Raw genomic sequence first — 27,022 nt, forward strand, 5'->3', positions numbered from 1 at the left:
AAGCATTTCAGATTTACCTTAATCTTATTGAGTTTCTAGATTTCCACTGTGGCACGAATTCCTGATATTCTACTAGAGAGTTACACCTATTTAACTTGGAACCAGTAAGCAACAAATCAGATTGTTTTTGAAGAATTCCACGACATTTGCCAATGTAGGTAAGAAGCTGCCAAATTGTCTGAGAGTCTTTTTAAAATTTTGGAAACTATAATTAGGAACATGCAGAGGGAAGCTCTGGAAAGTGGCTATTATTACTTTATTTACTTGGTTCATAGAAGACAAATATTTTTGTGTCCCATGAAGGTTCTACTAAAGAAAATGGATTGTGTTTCCCTTAAATCCTACCTAGGAATCTTTTGAAATCACTTAACGCGTTTAAAGAGTCTATTTTAAGAACATATGAACATTCGAGTGGTAAGTTGACATTTTAAATTAAAGGGGAAATAAAGATGCGATTACCTGACCAGACTACATTTTAGAGAAAGACCCACTCTGGAAGAAGAGGGAGGAATGAAGGCAGGAGGAGCAGGTTCCAATCAACCAGAGAGCAAAGGATGAAGAAGAGAATTCAGCTGAGAGAGACGCTGATTTATTTTAAGTAAAAAGAAAGACAAATTAGCATTTTAATTGCTGTGTGTAACATGTAATTTAAACACAAAGAACAGACAAACCGTCCCAAACAGACATACTCAGAATTGCATTCCACTTACAAAGTTACACCGAAATCCTGTAAATTCTACCCACAAATAGCATTAGATGTCGCAGTAACAGATCAGATGTAGAGTAATGTTGACTTTTCAATAACTTAATTTTCAGGGACTCCCAAATAATATTGATTTGACAAACTATCTTGAGCACTTTTAATTCCTAGCATACATGGAAATTATTATGTAATTTGGTAGAGGATGGGTTTTCTCTCCAGTGAATTTTAGAGCTGAACACTAACCCCGAAGGAAAACACCAATATCCTTCTTCTTGAGTTTTCACTGGGTGAGGACCATTTTGGTGAGAGACTGTCCCTCTGATTTTTCCTTAATGGCCACATGCCACACATCTGCAAATACAAACCCAGGCTTTCCTCTCTACCCATATATGCCAAGGAACATAAATAAGGGACTGCAAATAAATCACCGCTGGTCCAAAAATCAAAAGGCACCTTTGAGTAATTATCTGACATCCTGGGCACAGGGTCAGTCTGACCGAAGTCCCAAAGGTGTCATACTCAAACACTTGCCATGAAGGGCCAGACTGGAAACACAAAGGCCTGAAGAGGCTTGGTGCAAGAAGTTAAGGAAAAGAGAGAATCAACAAATTCAAGAGTGCTTGCCTCCACACCTCAAAAACGTGTTCAAATTATAATTTTTGAAAGGAAAATAAAGCACGGCGGTGTGGGCCAAACTATACAGATCTCAGCTGCAGGCCACCAGTATGAGACCGCCTGACAAGACCTGGCCAAGATCCTTGCTTGACCTGTCTTTCTAAGTTGCCTTTCCAGCTGGACTTATTCTTTGGTCAACCAAGTTTTATGCACCTGCAAGATCCTTCTAGCCCTTTCCATAGTTCGGAAAATTCATCTCTTTTCTGCTGGATCCACACTGTCTGTGAGTTACCCTCTTGCCTTCCTGGGCTCCAGGTTATGTCCTCTCCTAAAGAGACTTTCATGTTGCTATTCATACTTTGACAAATGCTGGCTCTACTACCCTGGCAATAGGCATGAAGCTTAAAGGTGCTTATCAAGTATACTTCAACTAGCTTTTTATTTACAGCAGCAGTTACACGTTGTTGTCTTCCAATCTGGCCTTCATTCAGGAAGACACCCTACTCTCCAAAATCAATGGCACATGGGAAAAAAGACATCACTAGGATCTGTATTAATTGCCACATCCTTCTTCCCTTTTCCTTCCACCCTCTAGTAGATGGCCTAGCAAATTACTTACTAAAGAGCAGGTAAAGTAGGCAATGACTTTGTAATTTCCCTGTAATACCTTTTTGCCCTTCCATTTTTAGGTGGCCGTCAGCCGCCCCAGAAAATGGGGCTTTTTGTGGAAACCTTAACATAGTTACATCTACTGTAATCACTGAATTGAATCTTTTTAACCCTCCCATTAGGATCACATCGATGATGATATGCCTATCAGTTAAAGCCCTGATAAAAGAGTGTGGTTCAAGTTGTGGACCAAATGTGAGTGTAATCTGGCATGGAAATGAAAGAGAGCACAACCATAACAAACATGAAAAAATGACCACCTCCTCCAGTCATGTGCCAAATTCATCAGGGAGGGAAACAAATACCTTCCTCTCTGTATCTTTGCTAATTTGAGAGTGCTTCAGTGGGTCCGTGAACTTCCTGAACTTGTGTTATACTCATGTTTTGGGGGAGAAGATCCTCCGATTTCATTAGGCTTTCACAAGGGTCCATAATTCAAAAAAGTTAATCACCACGGGTCTGGAGCTACAAAACTTACAAAAACTGCCATTAAAAAAATAACTTCTATTCTATACGTCACCTTGGGTGCTGGGGGCACTAAAGAGCACATACCTTTTGGGTCTGATCCATCACCTCAACTATCTCTTTTGATAGGCCCCCTTTCCTGTATCTACTGGGAGAGGGAAACAGATTTTTTTTTTCAATATATAAAGACTTTCCAATTGGAAATTGGGTTTACATTAGTTTTACACCTCTTGTGAACCCTTATGCAAAGAATCCTGGGCTGAATATTAATTGTCTATAAGGAGCTGTATCCAAGAAGGGTATGGAAATATTTCCATTTCTTTTCTTTTTAAATTGGAAAAGTGATAAACTTCAGTGACTTTGGAGATTAAGTATGGAGCCAATGGGTGCAAATAAATGCTCAGTGGTTCAGAGGTCTAAGATTTGGAAAGCTTTTCTTCTGCCTCTGGCATGAAATAGTAACGACAGTTGAGTTCCTGCTTCTTTGGGTACCAACAAAGGTATAAAAACCAACTTAATAGAGAAAGCTCATCAATATATAGTAGGGAGCATAATAAGAGTTTTGATTATACTGACTAATGCAAGGTAATTATCATATACTGTCAATGAAAAGGTCAGAAGACTATTTTTATAGGAAGATACCACACATAATAAATAAGAAAAGTTTAGATTTCCAAAAATAATATTCATAACCAGTTTTCATAGTTCCTGGTTTTACTTTTTTTTTTTAAACGGCTTTCCTGTGGAGGTGTTGACAGTAAAATTATAGCAATTATTTCAATAACTAACCAATAACTAGATGTTTGTGTTCAGTTATAGAAATTAGGCAAATTAGAAAATACGGGTTCAAAATAGCCTACATACACTTTCTTTTGGGAATAAGTTCGGGGTGCTCTTGACAGAGAAGGGGCCAAGATAATTTGACATTTTCATTTTCAAATTCCTAGTTGTAATTTATGCATTAGGAGCTAAACAAATAGACCAGTTAAGAGTGTACATGTAAACGGCCTCAGCATTCTGGCTACCTAACCCTCTCAGGCGGACCAGGAATTAGGGTCCCGGTTTACCCTCTGGGTAATTGTGATGCAGCTGCCCTCTCTCTAAAGGTGAACCCCTCCTCGTTTGTTGTTCAGCATTGACATCAATGAACAGGACCACTGTGTTCCCCAGGCAAACAGACCAACAGCCTGTTTCTTCTGCTGCTGGAAGCTGAGAGGTCAAAGAAATTCAGAAAAACCTGACGCCACTTACTGAAGGTTTAGGAGCAGGTGACTTGTTTCCATCGGGGGTTTTAGTTAGCCATTCGTTGATGCGGCTGGAAACCCCCACCTTCAGGCCAGCAGTTTCCTACAAGAAGCCAATCATCCAATATTAAAGAAAAAAAGACAACCCAAACTTTACAAGGAAAGAAATCTTCAAGACAACCCTCAACATACTACGAAGTATTATTTCACATAGCCATTCCCTAACACAAATCAGTTATTGATTGCTATCTTTCACATGCTGAGTCAAATAAACCTTGAACTTGATATTTACAGAATATGTATCTAGTTTTCTTTTCCCTGCACCTCACCCCACTCCAACCCCAAGAATGACGATTAATTTTAGGGACTTTATTTAGAGTCCAGTGGCCAGACGTAGTACACAGTCTAGCATCACGAGCACATCCTCTCTGAGCTTGCTTTTGTCGTTGTTGCAAAGAAAGAATTACACTTTCTTCACTGCTTTTATAATTAACTAGTATGATTCTTAAAAAAAAGAAAAAATCCACCCTCCAAAATGAAACGGTAAAAATCCCATGCTCACCTTGTTGGGCGTGCCCGACGCACTGGGGGATGAGAACACATTTCCTTTCTCCCACATGCTCTTCATATTGCGAACGCCTTCGGCAGGGACAGGCAGATCTGAGGCTGCTGGCTTTGCCGGTTTTGCAGTTTTTGTTCCCTGAAGTGTGGGAATTATCTTTAGGATCAGTGCTACATTTGTTCTTATAAAACAAGAGTGAGCTTGTCCTCAACCGTTACCATCTTTAAAAAGCCATTGTGTAAACACTTTTACCCAAAACGAGAGTCATCATTTCTGTGCAAAGCTACATTCTGATGACATACGAGTATATACCTCAACATAAACCCTAAGATTTAGATCAGAGGGACTTTCAAAAATGAAATATGCTTTTTATTGGGACACCGTTGATTGTGAAAGTGATAGTCTACTTCGTTTCTTCAACAGATACTTAAGTGTCTCCAGTGGGCAGTGCATAGTCTAGGCTAAGGGGATATAGTGGAATTCAACACAAGACAGTCTGCTCTGTATGCTGCAGTGGACCCACATTTTACAAGGACAGAAAGGTAGCAACTATTTATACAGGTATTTATGTCGCATTGTATGTGCTATAAAGCATGCCAAGAGAGCACACAATAGGGAAATAATACTTAGTTTATATGAGCCAAGAAGACTACTTGGAGGAAGTGACACTTAAAATTCCATCTGATGGAAGACTTGGAAGTGGCTAGGTGAAAGAATGTGCAACCATCCCATGCAGAGGGATGCATATTGAAAGGACCCAAGGCAGGGACGTGCCAAAGCACTGACGGATCGAGAGACCACTGCATGGCACATATACGGGAAGCAGGAGAGAATGGCTGTTAAGGAAGAAAAGTGTATATTCCAGATACTTTTCCAGCAGTAGTGATGAGCATACCAGGATCATGTTTCTGACCAGTTTCTCTCCTGGTCCTGCTTTGTGGCCTGTGGCAGGTGTTGTCAAGGTGGTCAGCCAGGGTGAGTGGCACCATCCCTGGACCACGGAAAGGCTGAAGCCACAGTCGTGGCTTCATTCACCCTATTAGAGCTGTGATGAATTCAACCACATAAAATAACCATCTGCAATTTGTCTTATATGTTAGTGGACGTTTAATATGTGAAAATCACCTCTTGATTATTCATTTGATAAGTCATTCAGACCTCTCTCTTTCTTATTCCCTCTTATCATTTAATATGTGAAAATCACTTCTTGATTATTCATTTGATAAATCATTCAGATGATCACTTTTCTTATTCCCTCTTATCATGGGAGTGGGAACTATTTTACGCTTATCTCCACTCTACAGTACAAAGGGGAGGAGAAAATCAAATCAAACTGATCCAATTACTTCATAGCAGGTGTTCTGCTATAGAAGGCAGCTAAAGTCATTGACTAAAGTCTACAGAAAGGAGGAAAACAGGATCACATTTTGATCAATGGCACCTTACCTTCTCACTGCTTTGGTACTTGGAAATACCTATATATTATTGTAAATATGGTAGAACCACTAGGTCCATTGGGTGGCAAATAAGTTGGAAAAGACAGAAGCATAAAAATATGGTTTTTCAAGTATAAAATAATCCATTTGAAATTGATGATGTTTAAACTTGGGTTATCTTCTTTATATTAACTTATCCTACTACTTTTATATGATAATAAAACTTTTTATAGACAAAAGAGGATTAACCAAGAGCGCAAGGAACTTGTTTAAACTACGTATAGGAACACATTTTATAAGGAATTAATATTAGAAGCTATACTAACATATAAATAATATAGCTGAATACCAATAAACCCATTCATTAAAAGAATAATACCTTCATTAAAGAATACTCAGGCTGAAAGTAGTAAACAATAATTTATTTAAAACTCTTCTATAATTTATCCTTATTATTGTTCTTCTCCATAACTAGGTCAAAGTATAAGAAAGCATCATTAATGTTCTAATACTAATGTGGTTCCTGGATTTGATTACTGCCCTACGTGTTTCTATGATCATTTGCATAATCCGTTTCTGTTTGGCCATAACCCTGGGGACATCTCTCACCTCAATGGCACTGGTGTATTGCTCCAGTCTGCTGTCAATCTTGGAGACAACTGCCGCCTGATGAGTTGTTTTGACACCACTGTTAATAAACACACACACACATACATAAAACTATGAGAGAGAACTTTTCCATACATATAATGGCTAATGATTCTCAAATGAACAACCAACCATATTTACCTTTTCTGCACAGACTTATTCAAAAATTCTGCTCGCTCTTCTATCTAGGAATTAAAAAAAAATCCATTAATACTTTTAGCTCATAAGCAGTGTTTCTCAGGCCATACCACTGTCTTCCCTGAATCTGGTGAATAAAAGCCCCCAAAAGTGTCAGATTACTAGGGTGCACGGCAGCTGTGCTACAGAGGAAAACTACATGTAAGGTATTGGATAATAAGATTCAGGAGATGAAGGTGAGATTAGCAGAGGACAGAGAAAGAGTATAGAGAAATATGAAGTTCTGGAGGCAAATTAAAGCCTAGACATAAATGGAATAAAATGCCTCCGAAATACTATAAATCAATGGCAAAATAATTACATTTCAAGACCATAGCAATAATTCTTTTTCCTTCTGATGTACTTAAAAAAATTTCTTTCTTTCTTTATTGAAGTACAATTAATTTATAACATTATATTACTTTCAGGTGCACAACATAACAATTAAATATTTGAATACATTGTGAAATGATTACCAGACTAAGTCTAGTTAATATCCATCACCTGACATTTTTTTTGTGTGTGATGAGAACTTTTAAATAACAACAATTTTTTCAAAAACACATGGTTTTTAGGACATGTTTATATGAGTATAGATGTACCATGCTCTTTGATTAAGAAAATTTTCCACAATGTTTTGACTATGTGTTTGGTATATAATAGGGTCAAATAAGAAAGACAACCAGGAACTGTGAACTATTCACTGATGAATTAGCCTAGTTTCCTTACTCGATAGCTGTCAACGCTGTTGTTGAACTTAATTTGCCTTCAATGTAGAAGGTGGGTGAGACTGGAGCACAGCTCATCAGAAACAGCTGAGGACTCCTATGAAGGCCTTATTAGCCCAACTGGAAAATAAGGAAATAAGCCCAGAGAAACTGTGATGGAAATACACTAAATGGGCAGCCGTTCATTAGTCTCCAGTAAGTTCTTTTTATTTTTTTTTAAAGTTAGGAACTTCTTTTTGTTATAACTAAAGCTACTAAACCAAACATTATATTTTACTGAAACTGCATCACTCAAATTCAGACGTTCTTTATAAGTCAGCATATATTTATGGACGCCTTGTGATACCCAACTCCAGGCTGGAAATATTCCCTGCCATCATCACCTATCAACATCAGCATATAAAAACCGTTTTTGCATATGACTGCATATACAAAGCATACGGATGCTGAATGGGTCTGTTTTCTGCTCTGTTCAGGGCAGCCAAGGAATCTGCTAGATTACAGTTACTCTAGGCTAGTATGGTTGGGTATGTCCCCTACAATCTTCTGAGCTGCTACCGGCTCTTGCTGGACTGGACTGACTTGGGACTTGTGAACTGTTAATAAATACCCTTAAGCTTTCTGGAAAACACACTTCGCTCCTATTATCAGTTGAATAACACTTTTATAGATGTTAGTGAAGGCACTTCATCCTTTCCAAGATTTCTTACAAAGATAAAAGCAAGCTCATTAAAAATAAAACGTTATACAAAAGGGCCGGCCAGATGGTTCACTTGGCTGGAGTGCGGGCTCTCAACAACAGGGTCACCGGTTCAATTCCCCGCATGGGATGGTGGGCTGTGCCCCCTGCAACTAAAGATTGAAAACGGCGACTGGACTTGGAGCTGAGCTGCGCCCTCCACAACTAGATTGAAGGACAATGACTTGGAGCTGATGGGCCCTGGAGAAACGCACTGTTCCCCAATATTCCCCAATTAAAAAAAAAAAACTTTATACAAAAAAGTGCTATAGTTATCCCTCAGTTTATGGGATGTAAAGGGTCTTAAATCTTATTGTTCTGATTTTAATATAAATGTAGAAGTGCATTTCTGGAGAAAAAGTTCCCAGTTAAATAAGGTGAAACACAGTGGAACCATGCAATGCACTGGCACTTTCAATTCCATCCATCCATCCATCCATCCATCCCGTCCATCCATCTTACTTTTAACCCTGCCAGCCTGCCAGTCACACAATCAATCAATAAATTATACATTGAGTACCCACTATATAAAGCTGAACACTCAACAATGTATAAGACAGGGTTCAGTTCTTTCATGAGAACACATTTCAGCAGGGCCGACAAGTAGAACATATAAACAAAGTATTTAAAATCGAGTGGTAGTTACCATATTAAAGATAAGAAGAAAATGCTGCGGCTACGGCAGAAGTGACGCGCTGAGGAAGCTGGAGGAAGATTTTCAGGTATTTTGACATTTGAGCTGAGATTTGCAGTTTGCAGATTCCAAGTTTTATAAATGAGTTATGAAAGTGAGGGTGGGAGTGCATGAGGTAGAGGGCAGAGGACATTTCTAGCCGAGCAAACACATGTGCAAAGATCTGGGGAACCAAGAGGCATGCAGAGTGCTGGGGCTGAAGAAGGAAGAAACATTCAGCACGGTAGGACAGAGGCACCGTGGAGGGAGGTGGCAGAGGTGACACTTGTGCTTTGTAGCACTTCCAGCATCATTCTGAATCAGGGATTATCTTATTAACCTTAGCCATCACATTTATTCAAATTCCAGAGGCTCTCAGACTCCAACTTCTCCTCTTATATCTACCACATTCAATACAGCTTGACGTCATTATCGCGTTTTGTCAGGTCTCGCCATCCATTCACTGATGCACCCTTGTTGGAAAATTCCTCACTTTGTGACTCTAGGTAATGTAACAATTTGTACTGAATTTCTAAATTAAATGTTCTGGGTCAGGAGTTGAACGAGGGAAATTGGTTCTGAAGACCAAGAGATGGCAGTGTGGTCTTGGGAAAACTTAGGGAGAAAAAGCACACTATTGGTTTTAGAAAATTGACACTCTCCTTACTCCACACTCCCGCCACCACCAATATATGAAAACAATAATAATAAAAACAAAAATTTACATTTATTCTTTACACGTGTTAGTTAAGAAAAATCACTCACTGCTAACATCATTTAACTATGAGAAACCAGGTTCAGGGTTTCCCAGACAAAGAACAGAAGTCACGAATAATTAACAAAATATACTAGTCGATAATATTTCAAGGTCAAATAGCAAATGTTTCTCCTCCCACTGGCATTCTAGGATGTTAACTTATGACCAATTATAAAAGTTGCAGGGCTAAGAGCATCAACAGTTATAGGACCTCAATAGTAGAATATGAAATTGATTTCTAAAATAGACCCACAGCAATTTCTTCAAGGCATATACTATGGAGAAATGCAATAGACTGTTGCTGAAAGCATGTCTGTGTTATATAGTTGGTTGGTGTAAAAATAATTGTGGTGTTTGCAATTACTTTTAACCTTTTAAACCACAATTACTTTTGTAGCAACCTGATAGTAGTAAAAATGTTTTATTTCTTTTTTATATATCTGCGTACTTTAACTTATTGCTCACTAGAGGGAGTAGATAAATGGCTTCCTGGAAACCCAAGAGTCTGGTGGATGGACAAATTAAAGAAATAAGTATAAAAATTGGTAGACAGGAGATATTTGGAGGAGGAAGATGGGTTGTAGTTTCTCCTGAACAAAAGAGTAGAAATTAGAAGTTTAAACGACTACTACTTTCCTTGTGTTACCAAGACCTCAAAGAAAGCATGGATTGGGTGGGATTTCTGAGGAAGGTATAAAGAGCGAACATGGTTTTCTGTGATGGGCCAGGAACAAAAGGACCCAGACTGGTGGCTGCACAGAGATTGCCTTTTTGCTCTTTCTTCTACAGCAGGGGTCTGTAAACGATAGCGCATTTTCCCATGGGCCGAATGCAGCCCACATTTTTCACCCAGTCCTAAAGCTAAGAATGTTTCACATTGTGAAATGGTTGAAACAATTCCGAAGAAGAAAAACATTCTGTGACCTAGGAAAGTTTTACGAAATCCAGATTTTGGTGTCCATGCATGAAGCTCACCTACTCCACCAAGCCTCTCTCCTTGTTCTGCTAGGCTCTGAAGTCTCACTTCTGGGGGGGAGTCAGCATTTGGAGACCTTTGTAATTCTGAATTCCCCTGAGACAGTCAACTCTATTGGTCCCCTTGGGGCAGCTACCTTGCTTTGTGCATCTCTCCATCATAGAATATAGCACACTTGAGGTATGTTATAAACATCAAATATTAAATAATAAAATACCCCTATGGCTTAGTTTGAATTCCCTCCTGAAACAGACCTTGAGAGGAGAGGGTTCGAACACAAGTAGTTTATTTGGGAGGTGTCAGAACTATGACCAGGATTCAGATGATCATAAACAATAAGTGACGTTATTTAGGGATAAAACACGCTGATTTTCATAGGAAACAGGTAATAATTGTAAAACATAAGTAATTGGCTTTTGGTCATTTCAGTATGCCACCTGATAAGACCTCAGACACATTTATAAACACACACACACACACTCACACACTGAACCAGCTGGAGCCTGGCTGTGATTCTGTACTGGCTTTGCCCATTGTCAATGCTTTGTAACCTAGCTAGCTTGATAGAAAATGAAGGTGGCATAAAAATTGTGAAAAGTTCCAGTCTCTGAAGATTCATTCATTTACATATCCATTCAGCAAGTACCTATTGGGTACTTGTGCTAGGTGCTCAACACATGTAAACAAGCAAAAAATACATATGAAAATAAGGACAGATTGAATATAGATAATAGTACTTTCTTGAATCTGTGCTCTCTTCTCGAGTCGACCACTACATCACGTCCCTGACTCAGCGCCTTTCTGCTTGTTCTCTTTCCTCTGGGCAGCACCTCTGTCTGACATCAATTAGGAGCTACACTCCAGGAAGGCAGCAGCAGGACCAATCTCATCCTGGCAAAGGACCCTTCCCGGTCACGTTTCATCTCCTCCCCTACAATAGCTTTCAAATTTGACCTGTACCATTTCCAGCTGCACTGCTTTGAAGGACGGCAAAGAAGAAAATGAACAGCTAACAGGAAAAGCAGCTTAACCTTTATATTTGCCCATTTTATAAACTTTAAATGTTTCCATTTTCAATTGCTCGAAGCAATGAGGCACCTGGTGAGCATGGCTCAGCGATAATCGCTGATTGTCATTTTTACTGGATGCCAAAGCATCAAGTAAACAACAGATACAAATTTCTCCACTTTATTTCTCCCTTTGCCATATGTTAAAAACAAAGAGAAGCTGTGAGATGCCTGAAAGAAGGAGCACAAAAAGAAGCAAAGGCTTTGAATAATCAATAACTAAATAAGGGGCTAAAGTCAAGCTTCTGTTACATTAGAATAGAGGTATTATAAGAAGGGTTTCTGGGGGAAAAATACCTTGAGAGATGAACCTTTCGGAGTGAAGCATTTGAACGGCTTCTTGTCATCTGCTGAGCCGTCTTCTGGCATCTTCTGGCGTTTCTCAGCAGCTTCTGCTCTTCGTCTTTCAATCTCTTCTTTTAGCCTCCTCTTCTCTTCCTTAAGAGAGAAAGAGCAAACAAGGACATCAGTAGCAGGTTCAAGCCAAGGGGAATGAGGGCGGAAGAGGAAAGAGTACAAGTCCCACAGGAAAAAGGACCCAGGTTCTAGATTGGATGCTATTGAGTCGTCAAGGGCAGTCACTAGAGATTAAGCCTGAGCTTGCTAGTCCAATGGCCTGATTCGCTTTCTGGTGATGCCACTTGCCAACTGTGTGACCTTGATCACATTGTTTATCTGCTCTGTGCCTCAGTCTCTTCGCCTGTAAAGTGGGGACAATAACAGCACCCATGAAATAGGGCTTTAATGAAGACTAAAGGACAAATCCATGTAAAAGGCTGAGCCTAGTGCTTAGTATGATGACTTTATCATCGTCATCCTGCCATGTCATTTAACACTGACCTTCCATTGCTGAATATGTGAAATCAATGTAAATATCTCTCCTACAGACTTCCAAGGAGAGCTATGGAGACAAATGAGACAACTTATGGGCCACGATATATAAATCTATGATACTACAGCCACCAAACTGTACAAGAACTGACTTTATGGTTGTCCCCTCAATTGAGTAGACGGTATGACAACCGTGACATGAAGTACATATGACATCCTGGTGATGAAACCGCAGATGTTTACAATCTATCTCATGAACCCCTCTGAGCCTTCATCCCTGGTCTAGATACGCTTGCCCTGTCTTCTCTCTCAGGCAAAAGTGCCAGAGCTCTGATCAAGCTGCACATCCGCAATGAAAGATTTTCTGAGAGATTTCTGGAGTCTTCTGTAGTTTTCAAACTATGAGATCTTTATCACTGGATGTGCTCAAGCAGAGACTTTAGGTCCATCTGTCAGAGGATGCTGCAGAAGGATCCTGTGTGCTATGGACTGAATGTTTGTGTTCCCCCAAAATGCACAGGTTGAAATCCGAACCCTCAGTGTGATAATATTAATAGGTGGGGTCTTTGGGAGGTGATTAGGTGATGAGAAGGGAGCCCTCCTGAATGGCATTAGTGCCTTAGGAAAGAACGCCAGAGAGCTCTCTTGCCCCTTTTACCACGTCAGGACACAGCAATGGCCATCTATGAACCGGGAAGTGGTCCTCACCAGACATAGAATCTGCTGGCCTTGATCTTGGACTTCCCAACCTCCAGAACTATAAGAAATAATTTCTTTGCTCATAAGCCACCCAGTCTATGTTACAGTAGGAGGTCACATCCAAAAAGCTCCAATTCAATCCAGTTCTAAGAACTCATTCTGCCTTCATCAGTCCTCTCCTTCTCTAAATAATATTAATAACAATGCTAACAATGGTTATAACTACGACTTCCTGAGTGCCAGGCGCTATTATGTACCCGGCCCTGTGAATACAATGACCTATTTAATCATCACAACAATCCTGAAAGGAGATATTTATTTCACAGATAAGAAAAGAAGTCTCAGAGTAGTCCAGTAACTTTCCTAAGGCCCCAGTTTGCAAGTGGCAGGGTTAGGATACAAGCTCAGGTGTTCCTGATTCTAAAGCTCTATCATCCCGATTATTTCCCAGATAGAGGTCACTGGCTCATTGAGAGCTGGAGTTGGAAGAGATCTTGGACTCATTTCCCCAAACTGTCCACAGTTCGGGGGATTTTTGTATAAGATTCATGTCAGAAAGTTACTTAAAGTCTTTCTGCATATTTTGAATGATGGGACAGCACTGTATCCTAAGATAAGCAGGAAAAGCTCCAGGCTGAGGTGGAGAAGCTGGATCCCAATACTGATTCTACCCCTTATTAGCCAAGTAACTGCACACAAGTCACTCAAACTATTGGACTCCCAATTTTTTGTCCATAAAATGAGAATAATAATATACCTCAGGATGAAAGGGAACAATGCACCTTGCACATGGTAGCAATGTAAGTTGTAGTTGGTTAAGCACTTTTCAGGTTTCAAAATTAGCTTTTGGGTAACGTGTTGGTTGATTTTAGTTCTGTCTTAAAAGACGGAACAAATTCATCTGCTCACAATTATTGGGCTTCCGTTCATGCCTGCACTGTGTTACGTCCTATGTATACAGTAATGAACAAAGTGATACTATCTCTGCCTGTGAAGAAAATCTTTATTTACTCTTCCACTAAATTACCCCAAAAACGATTAAAAAATTTTTTTCCCTCTATAAAACCTCTTCAAGGATCAGAAAACAACTATCACATGACTCGGTTCTTGTAACTCATCCAGACTTTTCATCCTTCTCTACTCTCTACTGTTCTTTACTGAGGGGCAGGATAGGGTTATGGATTAAGACAAGTGGGACCTCGGGAAAATTATTAAAAAAAAAACAACAACCTCTCTGTGCCTCAGTTTCCTGATCTGTAAAATGGAGAGAAGATGACCCACTCTTATGAAAATTGGATAAATTAATATGTATAAAGGTTTTAGCACACAGTAAGCTTATTATTCTTAAAATGTACTTGTAAGAGTCCATTGTCAAAAGAGCAGCAGCATTTCACCAGGGAAGAAATTATTCTCTGGGACACAAGGGTCACCAGAGAGATGGATTCAGGGACTTGGCTAAGTTGCGGTGCCAGATGGGCTGGGTGGGCTGCGCCCTGCTTACCTCCTCTCTGACTTTTCGCTCTGCTTCCTCCTGCTTCCTCCTCTGCTCTTCCTCCTCCAGAACCTTCCTTCGCTCCTCCCTCTTTTTCTTCAGCTCCTCCAGCTCCAGGGCTGCCTCTTGCTGCTTCTGTTTGAGCTTCTCAAACTCTTCGCTCTCGGTTTCCCCGCGGCGGCGGCGCAGCTCCTCCAGGCGCCTGCCGGCTTCCACTTGGGAAGTGCCTTCTGCCTCCTTGGCCTCGCTTGTCTTTGCTCCAGGACGGCTGCGGGTTGGGGGAGACGCAAGAGTTTGATACATGTAAGCCTTGCAGCCTGCCCTGGAGGGAGAGGACGTGCGTCTCCAGGCTTTGCATCCCACACAGAAATCTCCAGGGTGGATCCTTACACCAGCTCGGGGGTCGGCTGGGGTCTGCCGGGACTCTCCAGGTCTGAATGTAAGTCCCTGCTCTGCCACTTACCCTAGGGTTCCTCAATTGCACAGTGGGGGGAAATAGGCACTGTGGGTGCGATTGTAAAATGATACAGGCCCTATGGAAAACAGGAGGGAAATGTCTCAAAAAATTAAAAATTGAACTACCTTATGACCCAGCAATTCCACTTCTGGGTGTTTATGGGAAGAAAATGAAAACACTGACTCGAAAACGTATCTGCACCCCCCCTGGTTTTTGCCCCATTATTTCTAATTGCCAAGATATGGAAACAACCTAAATGTACATTGAGGGATGAATGGATAAAGAAAACGTGCTACATATTCAGCCATAAAAAGAAGGAACTCGCATTTAAATACTTATTAACAAGCAGTGAGGTCATTGTTAACTAGACGTGAACACAGGCAACCCAGGTCCAACACCTGTCTAAGGAACAGATGAATTACCACTGCCTGGCATCATGTATTCCGTGTAGACAATGGCATGGTGTTTCTATCTATGGAGCAAGAGGAAGAATAAAACAAAATGCGTTCAAGACGACCCAATTACCAATATTGATCTTACGTGTATCTGTCATGCTTTTTAAACATTGAGGTATCCTACGTGTCCTGGAGGATAACACTTTTCCAGCTGCAGGTCGGAAAATCAATTTAGCAGACTGTAATCAACATTTAAAAAAATGAAACAGGAAACATCGCCTAGAGCATGGAAACGACCATTTCCTGACAGGCTTGTTTCAGTTATATATGTAGATGAGCACTGGGTCACGATGTAAAATTTATTTCTTACTGAAAGCTGAGGTTTAAAAAGTTTAAAAATATTGTTCTAGATTCTGGATGGTTCAGGATGAACTCTTTTATCTTGAACTCAGTGAAGGTTAGATGATCCCTGAAAACTTGATGCTGCTTTTTCAGAGTCTTATGGGTTTATAGGCTTGTGGCTACAGAGAGGAAATCTCTTCTTTCAGTTAATTTAAAGTCTTTCCATCTTCCGAGACATTTGCTCTCTTTGTATTGACCATGTTAGTATTCAGTTGGACTGGCAAAACGCATGCCTGTAAAAACTTCTCTAGATTCCACTAGGTGTCGCTCAGTCTTCATTTTGGACATTCAAAACGCCCACCAGTAAGTACTGGTTAACTAAATTATGCTACATCCATCCAGTGAAACATTCAAATTTCATTAATTGCAGGCTTATGTTCATAACTATAGGTTAGTTAAGATACGTTGTTATGTACAAGGCAAGAATCAATTTAAAATGTAGATTTATAATTTTATTCACACATCTACATACTATACGTATATCTGCATGTTTATTTTGAATGTGTATACATAGAGAATATCTGCGGGAGAATGCTACTAGTGGTTATCCTTGGGTGGTGGGTGCTTAGTTTTCTGCTTCTACTTTCTCCATGTTTTATATTGAGTACATTTTTTCCTGTAGTCAGAAAAAAACCACCTTTCAATTCCCACATTAAAAAAAGTAAACAGAAAGCAAAACAAATCCTTGTTTTGTACTTTCTATAAAACCCTGGGTATAATCTGCCTCTATAAACTTACTCCTTGAATTGAGATTTTTATGTCATGTTTTAGAGAAAATGACCTAGTTATTAGAAAATAGAAATATCAAAGGGGGCAGTAATAAAACCAAGCGAAAGGAGCTATGCTCAAAACAGGAACAAGTTTTGTCCCTATCACCTCTGCTCAGATGTGCTGGCATGCCCCTACCATTAGGGTACCACTAACACGAAAATTTCTTCTAGAAGGTTCTCTCTGCCATCCTCGGCTTCTTGAGGTGTAAGTCAAGATGAACATCAGACTTTTCACCATTAACGACACAGCTTGTTCTCAGTTGGGCTAGCTAATCTAAATAGAGGCTCTTACTCTCTTCCCAGCTCCTCACTTTATAACTACATGGAGTAAAACCAGGCCTCTCTGCTTCTGTTGGCATCAACTTCTAATTGAAACTAAAACTAACATATGTTGGCAGCTAAACAAAAACTAATAATATGGTGGCAGCCTGTTTCTGTCACTTCTTTTCTGCCCAAAGATGGAAAAATTAAAGTAAGAGTCACATTAAGGGTTCTCAGTGCTCAAACTGTTGCCATCCCTTCTGACTTTTCTCTTGGAATTACTCAGCTCTCCGAATTTCCACACAATGGGCACGTTACTTATTAATGTGAACTTTGACTGAAGCTGGCTGGCAAGTTTGCTAATTGTTAACCACACTTTCTACTGACAGAATGTGAAAGCATTATTTCTCTTAAAAAATGTACTCATGCCCATAAAACATTATTTTAAGCTAGCAAACAATGAAACAATAATACTGTCAGGTAATGTTCACTGAACACTTTTCATGAACCCAACACGGTTCTAGGGCTTTAAAACATTAACCTACTGGCCCTTCAGCAAGCTTTGGACTCAGCTTACCTGCCTGAATCAATGTGCTTTCTAGATGTTCTGTGAATTCCTGATAAACTCTTCATTTTCCACATCTATTCTCTTGCCAACTTAGGCTTTCTATTGGATAAATGTGACTAGGTTTCTGTTCAAATTTTTATATTGAAAAATTGTTTGGGGGCAACTACATTTACCCATTTCAGTCTCTTGTAGGGGCAGGAAATGTCCCTCCCTCGTAGCTCTGCTTGTTTCTGAATGTTGCAAAGGTTTTGTTGTAGGAGCATGTCCAACTTCTACATAATACCTGCTTGGGGACTTTGTTATTTGAAGTGTTCAGAAAAACAGGGTCCACAGGGCATGAGAATCCATGTTGCAAGGACCCAGCCTCTTTCTCAGAACCCTTGGCACCAGTAGCCAGTGACATAACAGAGGCTGAAATCTGGCACCAGCAGGTTTCTGCAACTTGAGTCCTTCTACAAAATTGATGGGAATTCCCAGAGTTCAATGTGTCTAGAAGTGAGGATTTGCCTGCATATACTTGTCTACCTGTCCTAAAGTCAATTGCCCAGATTTTCAACGTGACGGGAGTGGCGTGGGGTGAGGAGGAGAAGCTGAAGCCACACGAGAGGGGTTCCCACAACGTATTACATGGGGCATTAGCTCAATGCCCTCTTCCTCCTTCGCAGAGATTCCCAGCACAAATTAACACCAAGTGCTTTCACACTCCTGTGGTAGAGATCTGATTCACCTAGTTTAATCTCATGTTTCCCAAGTGTTAGCCACAGAACAATCCTAGTTTTATGCAACATTTATTTACAACCTTCAGAAAATCCATTCCTGAAATGGTACTGAGAAGGGTCTCCTATGACGTTGTCTGGACCCCAGTCACAATGTTTTCTAATACACTGATCTTACATGAGCATATTAGGTCAGGGAACAGAAACTTGGATGCCAAAGATGGTCTGCCTTGCTCAATAAGGAGGAAAGCAGATTAAACCTTGTCTGAACAATGAGTGCTGGTTTTCAGTTAGGGACCTGCTGACTGAGGATCTCTAAGACAATGGCCAATGACCTCACAACAAAGGTATGTTGCCTGTTTAGCACACTTCTATCTGGAGGCAAAAGGTAGGGAGCCTATTTTTTTTTTTTTTTTTTTTTACATGTGAGCAAAGTCACTGTTAGTCACCACTTCTTACCTGAATGTATTCTCTGTGTGTTTAAGTTTGTGGGTCATGAATTCTCCATTCTGCGACTTCACTTCTGTCAGTCCCTTCTTTCCATCCAAGAAGCTCTTAACTTCTTCTCTGGGCTCTTTGTCCTTTTTAATCTTCTCGTCTTTGATCTAACCAACAGTACACATCAGGAAGAAATATAACAATAAAAATCTTATTAGGTTTTGGTTGGTATCACCAAAGACCCCCAAATTATTAGGAAGCCAGAAAACTCGGAAGTACAACCAACCACTGGAGAACGATGTGGTAGAGATGGGGCCAGAGGAAATTCTTCGAGCATGAGCTATGGTTCTCCAGCCTCTGAGCAAAGACCTTGACCCCAATTTTAGGAAGTCAAGATCACCCTGATTTCACTGGGGTTTTATTTTCGAAAGCAGTGGAGGTGTTACCATTTGGAAACTATTATGTTCTTGGAACGCCACATGAGTGATTGTTTGCAGTTCTCAGTGGGAACAGTGATTATTAGTGTGGCCTTGATGGGAAAAATGCCCAGGTTGCTGGGACAGTTTTCTTCTTGGGTGGACGACACAGATGTGTTGAGGAGGAAAGAGGAGGAAACATACCAAGTCAGCCAGGTCTGCCGAGCCGATGTGGGCTGATGTCAGAGGAAGAGCACCCTCATATTTTAATCAAACAAGAAACCAGGGTCTCAAGGACAGAAGACATAATAACCCTGCCTTTAGGGGGATGACTCAGAGATCTGTGGGGCCACATTTGTAGTCATCAAAACATTAGAATGGGATAGGAACAATTCCAGGCTTTACCTTGACTTCCATTGAAGGTTATAATTTAGTCTTCAGAAGTGGTTTTGTGATTGTTGTGGGAGACAGAAGGAGGTGCTACATGAAGAGCAGGTGTTAGCTTTAATATTTTGTGGGTTTTGTGTTACAAGTGCCTCATGATAAATAAGACACTAGTTCAAGGGAAACTGAATTTGCACAGCTTTTCTGGGGGTAAAGGACTTCAACTTACTGTACCTATAGCATCTCACCAATTCTTAAAAGATAAGTGTAAAACAGAAACGGTTCATTATTGCTCTTTTCAAGACAGAGAAAGCACCAATGTTCTAAAGAAACCTACAGAGGAAGGGTGGGGCATGGGAGCGTAGGGCTTTAGGTGCTGCCAGATGGTCTCCCATTACCTGATCACGCGCCTATTTCCAGCTATTCTTCAGCTACCCTCTGAACATTTACGGCACAAGTTTTACTAAGCAGAGAGAGTACTTTTTTTGCTTTTTATTAACGAGCCTTCAATAGTCCTTTCCATGATTACCTTCTTTGGGTATCATTTGACTAAATTACTACCTATAGACTATTCACTACCGTGTTGCTCTAATGAGTAAAAGCTTTAATCTTTTTCCAAGCGGTATCTGTCTAGGATTTCCCTGGGACGTGCTGTGGAGGGGAGATGTTGTTCTGCCATTCTGAGAGCTTTGTCTGGAAGTTAGGACGCCTGAGTTTGGGTTCCAGGGCTGGCAACAAACTAGCTGTGTTACTTTGATTAAGTCACCTACCTACTCTGGGATGTTGGCTCCATGTATGTAAAAAGAGGAGGTTGGAGTAGGTGATGCCCTTCCTAATCCTTCATCCTTTCATTTCCCCCTTGGCTTCTGATTTGTCAGGAGGGGCTACAGAGAAGAGAAAGAAGCTCCTGGTGTGTCCTGCAGTTTGATTGCAGCTCCTGGGTGGCTCTTCGTGCCCAATCACAAATCAGGATTAATGCAGGAGCAGGCAGTCTATTCTCGTCTTGGCCTACCATTGTTGGATATAGCCCCAGAAACCACAGACTGGATTTTATATGCTGGTTAAGAAATATCTGAAGATACAAATTTGGAGGTGAGGGGGTCCTATTTCAGGAAACCCGTGAAAGAAATTCTGAGTCAAGTCTCATGGTTTATGGACTAGCAGGCAAAGAGGACATTCCTTTTAATTAACGTCTCCTAATTTGGAGTCAGAGATATTTCCATTCTCCCCAAATGCATTATCTGATTTCCTGACCAAAAACATGTATAAAAGAGATTTGTAAAACTATATATGTCTAACAAGAAAAATCCCCCCTTTCTTCAAGCTCTGCCTGTATTGGCAAAGGTTATGGTGGATGGTGTGCTTATACTCTCTTTGGAAGACTTCCTTGGAAAAATTCCCAATGAAATAAAGATAATTTGAGTTTGCAAATTACTTTCTCTTTTTGGGAAATGAATAAATAAATAAAGTAATTCCGTAATGCCTTTGGGGCACAGTGGATTAGATTCTATAGCAAATTACCCCAAGCTCATGAGATTCTGAGTCCCTTGGGTAACAGCATTAGATCTTTTAGGTCAAAATGTTATCAGAAAGAAGATCTGTGCTGATGGATTAATAGGTAGTTAAGTATCCTGAAAGAGTCAGTGTACTTCATACACAGATAACGTTAGCATATGAAAGGCTCTGGCCATGTATGATCATTTGGATCAAACTAGGTATTTGGGATAGCCAATGTGATAACAGATGGGGAGGTGTGTGTGTGTGGGGGGGAAGTGGGAATTCCAGTGACATGCCCTGTGCCAGAGAGACAGTCAAAAGGTCAAGTGGGCAGGTCTTTAAGGACTGAGATGTCAGTCTCTGTAGTGTATTGCTTTGCGTTATTTGATTCCAGAACAGTGATAAGAACTGGTGCAAGTTACCGTATTTCAGATTAGGTTTAATGCATTTCTGTTCGATTCAGAAGCCTCAATTCCTTTTCTGGGTCCAATGTCTATCACATGGATGTCCTGGCTACTGACAGTTTGGTCCGTGGACAACATGGACCTCATCAGGAAGCTCAGACTCCAGCTCAGAGACGCGGAGTCAAATCCTGCATTTCCTAAAATTCCAGCGCACACCAGCATCGGGGAGCTTGGGATTAGATGCATGAATGTCAGTTTCAGTGTCATATCAACAACTCTGCTGGAAACTGTTTTTCTGTTGGAGGCAGAGGGTGAAGAACTAAAAAGAGGCATTTAATATTTGGAGAGGAGAAAAAGCAAGCTACAAAAACAAGTTGATCGTCTTCATTCCATGGCCACAGAGAATGACCACAACTGCAGTGGGAGAAAGGTGTTTTGTAAGGTACTGGAGTGACTTCTTGAAATGTTTTCTCTAAGAAGGCTTATGTGGTGCTTGTGTTTACTTATGGCTGACTGATCTTGCGTAGCTCCTTGAAAGAAAAGGGATTTTTTTGAATTTTTTTTAACAAAAAGGGGGGAAAAAGGAGGAGAGTGTTTAAAATGGCCAAATCATGTAAAATACGATTTAAAGTTATCTACATAAAGCAACCACTCAACTAGCCGGAGAAGGGAAAACCTAGTCATTCAACTAGTAATTTATGTACACAATGTTAAAACAGGAATGAGAGGTTTTTTTTTTTTTTTTTAAAGCCTGCATGGCGGAGCTGATCTGGCTTCGTGTGAAAAAGAGGCCAAAAGTTTTGGGACACTGGAATGTGCTGTAGGGCAAACTGGGAAAGAGGCAGGTTTGAAATCATTACACCATGGCCATTGTTGAACGGGGCCTTATCTGAAAAGAGGAAAAAGGATGATTTGGATGACAGCTGGTGAGCCCTTCCCAGCCCATGGACACAGGACGTAGACAAAGAATGCTTTGGTCATTAAAAATAAGTCACATCTTAGTGAACTGAATTAAATTTTAAATGTGGACGCCAAACAGTGCTTTTTCAGTTCCCCTCCCCCACATAAAATCAATCACTGAGTTAGGATTTCATGCCCTCTTCTTTCTGTAGTTAAAAATATTCACCACAAAACATTAGCTTTAGAGAAGAACCCATGTGGGACATTTCTGAGTTTAGTTCCAAGGTAACTTTCATTTTTTGTAGCTGAATTTGTAGTGTTCTTCTGTTACAACATGAGAATAGTATTTCCCAACATGTTAAACCGTTTTCGAGCTGCCTCATTTGAGCCAAATTCAGTTTTCCAGTTATCAGCATTTATGCTTTCTCCTTCCTTTAAATGGGCAGAGTTTACATTCAGTTTTCACTCCCAAACCACCACAAGTTCTATTAGAAACATGTATCTTAAACAAAATAAATATAACATGAACTAGGGGTTTTGACTTTTTATGTGACTCTTACGAAAAAAACATTTAAGAAAATAAACATCTTCCTATTTAATCTGGTGATCTATTTCCTAATGATGGATTTTTCTGTTTCTTCATATATGCCGCAATGGGCAGAGAAATGGGGCAAGAGCCCTTCTGAGTTGGCACTCAATGGTTGCAAGTCAGTCCTGTGGGCAAAGTAATTCAATACTTTGATAATTTAGTTTTACCATGTTCAAGGACTTTGAGCTTATTAGATATTATCACAATGTTTAGGATTCCTTGGGGTTAACATAAGCACAATAGTTAAAACAAGGTCAGGCTCTCAGATGTGGCATTTCGATTATGACAGATCATGATACCCTCCCTGCAGCAACTTGTGGTCTCCTTATTTGTTCACTTACCTACAGTCAAACACCCTGGCACCAGGTCCTTTGTGTGTGCCTCAGAAATGCAACGCAGAACATTTTGCCAAAGGGTTTTCAAAACTTTTCTTTTGAAAACCAAATATCATCTTCAGTTCATCCCATTTTCTACTGAGAAGTGGGGGGTGTTTTTCCTTTGAGAAGTTAAATCATTAATCAAGGCCAGTTGGAAATCTTTCATGATAGAAATGGAAGCAGGATGGCTCGAGGGGAAAAAAAACAGCACTCAGAAGAGTAGACAGTGGGAAAGATTGATCAGGGGGGTGCTTTTCAAGCTTTTTGACTGTGACCCAAATTAAGAAAGGCAACTTATATCATAATGCAATACTTACTACTTGCAATGCCTCTATTAGTTTCTATTTTATTTTGTAAAATTCCAATTGACACATTTAACTGATTTTGAGATGCGCTATGTTGATTTCACCATTCAAGGAATCACGAGTCATGGCTTGAAAAACACTGGATTAGAGGTCATAATTTTGAGATCAGCAGATCTGAAATGTCATGGAATACTGCTTGCTGGTGCTTTATGACGCGGTTGTGTCTCAATAATATTTACCTCTTCTCTTCTGAAGGTAGGCTTGTCTTCTTGAGACTTTTCTCTTTTAAGTTGCTCTTTAGCCCCCTTTTCTTCTTCCTTTTTATTTTCAAGAATGGTAAGGTCACTCATGGAAAAGAAGCCCTTTCTAGCTCTTTCTAGAGTGAGAGGGTGCTCAGGTCACTTGGCACGTGGCGTGGGCTGACTTCTCTTTTGCTCACATGTCTCCATGCCACCTGTGCCAGTGGTTGTAAACAGCAGCCTGGAATAAATGTTTTCCCATGCGCCTGCCATGGTGCTCAATGAAATCTAGCATAACCCGGTGTTTGTTGTGCGTGTTTACAAACCTCGTGTGGTTTGGTGCATTTTGTTCCTGATCACCTCGATCGTAGCTGTGTTCATGAGCCCCTTATAAAAAGCAGGGGTGAGAGACAACTTTAGCACATGCAGACTTACTGACAGAGAGTTCTTTCTGGAAGGTGAACATGCAAGTGGGTGGTGGGGAAAGACAGTGCTTTTAATGCAGACTTGCAGACAGAAACAAATCTTTCCTAGCTCACAAATACCCTCCTCCTCCCATTTCCAGCCTTTCTCAAGCTACATGAGTTTCTTTGTGGCGTCCAGATGGTAAAAGAAGCAAAATGTACGCTCCTAATTCCCAGTCAATTATAAACTGATGGCACCCCACTTGAATGGCTTTATGCAAGTCTACATTAAGCTCAGGTCTACATGATGGCAAATCACGGTTTTGACATTTTTAGTATATGTGCTGCCGAAGCGAGCACAGGTTTTGACATTTTTAACGCAAGGTCCAAACTGGCTTTTTCCCCTCCTTTATTACCAGTTGATTTCGAGGGGTTTATTGTTCCCTTCTTAAGATGATATTTCTGACCATGATTTTTTTTTTTGGTCAGTTTCCCACCCCAACCTTTATAAACTTTTATTAAATGCCAAACCAATGGGTAAGGTGAGGAGTTAAGATCCTCTTGCCTCATGGAGACCTATGGATAGAGGTAAAGTGTTAAAAGGAATGAGTTGAGATGCAGACACAGAATCACAAGTCAACAAAGCACCACCCCATTCACCATCTTTGGGTAAATTCATTTTTCTGTTGTTCACAACAAGCAAGCCCAGAGCAATAATTTACCTCTGGTTGTCCCAGTAAATTTGGTTGATTGAATATTAAGCCATCAATCGATTGCTTCTTGCTTGCATATTGCTATGGCCTAAAAAGGTGAACAGCTTGCCAAATGACAAAGCACGTGGGGCAGTAGGAATGTGGCCTCAGTCCCAAATTTGATGTGCATTACATTTCTCACGAGTCACAGGCATCACACATTTGGTGCAAAATGTTTACTATACCTGTTTCTTTTGGACCGCTGTCTGACGTTTATCTTCTTGGCCTTTCTGTTCATTGACCCATTTCCCTTCTATTTTCTCTTCTACCTTTTCCCCTTTTAACTTTTTCTCTTGCATTTCACTTTTTTTCTCCTCTAGCTGCTGTTTAAGTTTTTGCTCTTCTATCTTAGCTTTCTCTTCTTCCTCTGCCTTTGCCCTCTGCCTCTCCTCTGCTGCTCTTCTCTCTTCCTCCTTAACCCTTTCCTTCTCCTCTGCCTCCCTTCTTTCCCTCTCTCTCTCTGCTGCTTTTTCTTCAGCTTCAATTCGTGCTTTCTCCTCTGCTATCTTTTGGTCCTGCTCAGCTTTAATTCTCTGTCTTTCTTCTGCTTCGAACCTGACTCTTTCGGCCTCAGCGCTTTCCCTTTCTTCCTTCTCCATCTTTTCATTACCGGTAATCTCATCTGAACCTCGTTCCTTCTCCTCCTCTAGTTTAGGCTCATCTGCACTGATGTGCCCATTTTTCAATGACATTCCCACTGCTTCCTCTTGGGTTTCTGTTGTTTTTTCTTCTACCATCACCTCTACCTGATTTTCTCTGATGCTCCCTTGCTTCGGCTTCTCTTCCTCCTCTTCTTTTTCTTCTTTCTTCTTCTCTTCAGCATCCCTCCAATCATTCTTCTGGTAAGACTTTGTGACTATTTCCGTTTCCTCTACCTCATAGCTTTCTCGATGACTTTCGCTTGTTTCTTCCTTCTCCGCGGTTTCATTTGCTGCTGTGTTGTTGTGCATTCTTCTGCTTGGTGCTGACAAACTGGCATCTGTTATTGTGGGGTCGAACTCCTTCTGCCGCTCCAGGGCTTCCTGCAGGCGTTTTTGGCGTCTTTCCTCACGCCGAGCCAGGCGCTCCTGGAGAGCGGACTCGTCGTCACCCTCTGTCTGAGCGTTGGTGGTGGTCGTCTTGACCTCCTCGTCAGGCACACTGCACGACAGAAACAACAACACCAAAGACAGCGTGCTGATGAATCAATCAGCTGGATTCACGTAGCCTGATCCACACCGGAACTATAGCAGAGGCTGGCAGTACCATGCCCATATACAACCCCTCTGATGTTACCATATTAGTACGGGCGTGCCTGGCTTTCAACTGGTACCATATGCCAGTCTTTGCCCTTGGTCTTTCTCCGGCCACTGGAGCCTACTCTACATGCCCGAAGTGCTCTGAGAATTAACATGCCCTGGCAGCAGCCGTCCAACAGAAATTGATGAGCATTCGTGTATAAATACCTCCGCTCCCCCACCTTTGGAGGCACGTAACTCTGAGGTGCCTGTGTCTCACTGTGTGTCCCGCACAGTGGTACCTTGCTGGGTAATGCAACCTTTAGTGGGTTGCTTTCCCTTCCCCATCTCACTTCCGCACACCATGTTTTCTGGAATCTCTTTACAAGTAAACTACTTGTGCTCCAATCTTTGTTTCAGGATCTGCTTCTTGGGGAACTCAAACTAAGACAAGGACCAAACTGAAATAATGAATGAATTCCTCTAATATCATATAATATTTTCACATGTCACCAAGTCATCTAGAATTCTTGCACTGGATTTGTGCACAGTATAGCGTGGAGATGCTATATCCCTGTCAATGACACCCTTCCCCCACCATGGGAGAGACCTGTAACTGTCCACTACAATTCATGCTCTTCTTCCTATACTCCCAGGAAATGAATGCTAAGCAAGGATTATGTTTGCTACCCTTCCCTCTTCCTTCCACCTCGGTGGAGGCACGTGACCAATAATTTCCAATTGAATGTGAACAGAAGTGACAATTAAGAAGCAGAGGTGCATTCTCTACCTGTCTGTCTCTGTCTGTTGGCTAGATTAGAAGACTCCAAAGCCCCAGGAAGTGACAGAGCCACAAAAGGAAAGAAAGAAAAGCAGGTGACCGGTTCTACCCACTGGTCAGAAATAACCACACTGGATTGGTAAGTGTTATTGTATTAAACTACTAAAATTTGGGGGCTCACTGTTATAGCAAACGACCTTACTCTAACTAATATGTACACTATCTACCTTCTTTGTCAAGATATCCATTAATAAAGGGTCTTTTGCTGT

General features: G+C 40.8%; 1 protein-coding gene across 7 annotated transcripts in view; it reads right to left on the reverse strand.

Moving 5' to 3' along the window:
- The window catches only part of CALD1 (caldesmon 1), a 198,219-nt gene that overhangs the window by 7,063 nt on the left and 164,134 nt on the right, over positions 1-27,022 (reverse strand). For 5 of the 7 annotated variants that reach the window (XM_033098734.1, XM_033098733.1, XM_033098736.1 and 2 more), the window contains 9 exons: positions 24,941-25,895; positions 23,600-23,677; positions 18,510-18,655; positions 14,491-14,749; positions 11,757-11,897; positions 6,484-6,527; positions 6,304-6,382; positions 4,259-4,396; positions 3,704-3,799 (listed from right to left, as the gene is read on the reverse strand). In XM_033098734.1, the coding sequence (XP_032954625.1) occupies positions 3,704-3,799; positions 4,259-4,396; positions 6,304-6,382; positions 6,484-6,527; positions 11,757-11,897; positions 14,491-14,749; positions 18,510-18,655; positions 23,600-23,677; positions 24,941-25,895 (1,936 nt within the window). The remainder of the gene's footprint in view (positions 1-3,703; positions 3,800-4,258; positions 4,397-6,303; positions 6,383-6,483; positions 6,528-11,756; positions 11,898-14,490; positions 14,750-18,509; positions 18,656-23,599; positions 23,678-24,940; positions 25,896-27,022) is intronic. The other 2 variants (XM_033098738.1, XM_033098739.1) reach the window with 2 other exon arrangements.

This window comes from Rhinolophus ferrumequinum, chromosome 26 (genome assembly GCF_004115265.2).
Source record: "Rhinolophus ferrumequinum isolate MPI-CBG mRhiFer1 chromosome 26, mRhiFer1_v1.p, whole genome shotgun sequence".
NCBI classification, from domain to species: Eukaryota; Metazoa; Chordata; class Mammalia; order Chiroptera; family Rhinolophidae; genus Rhinolophus; species Rhinolophus ferrumequinum.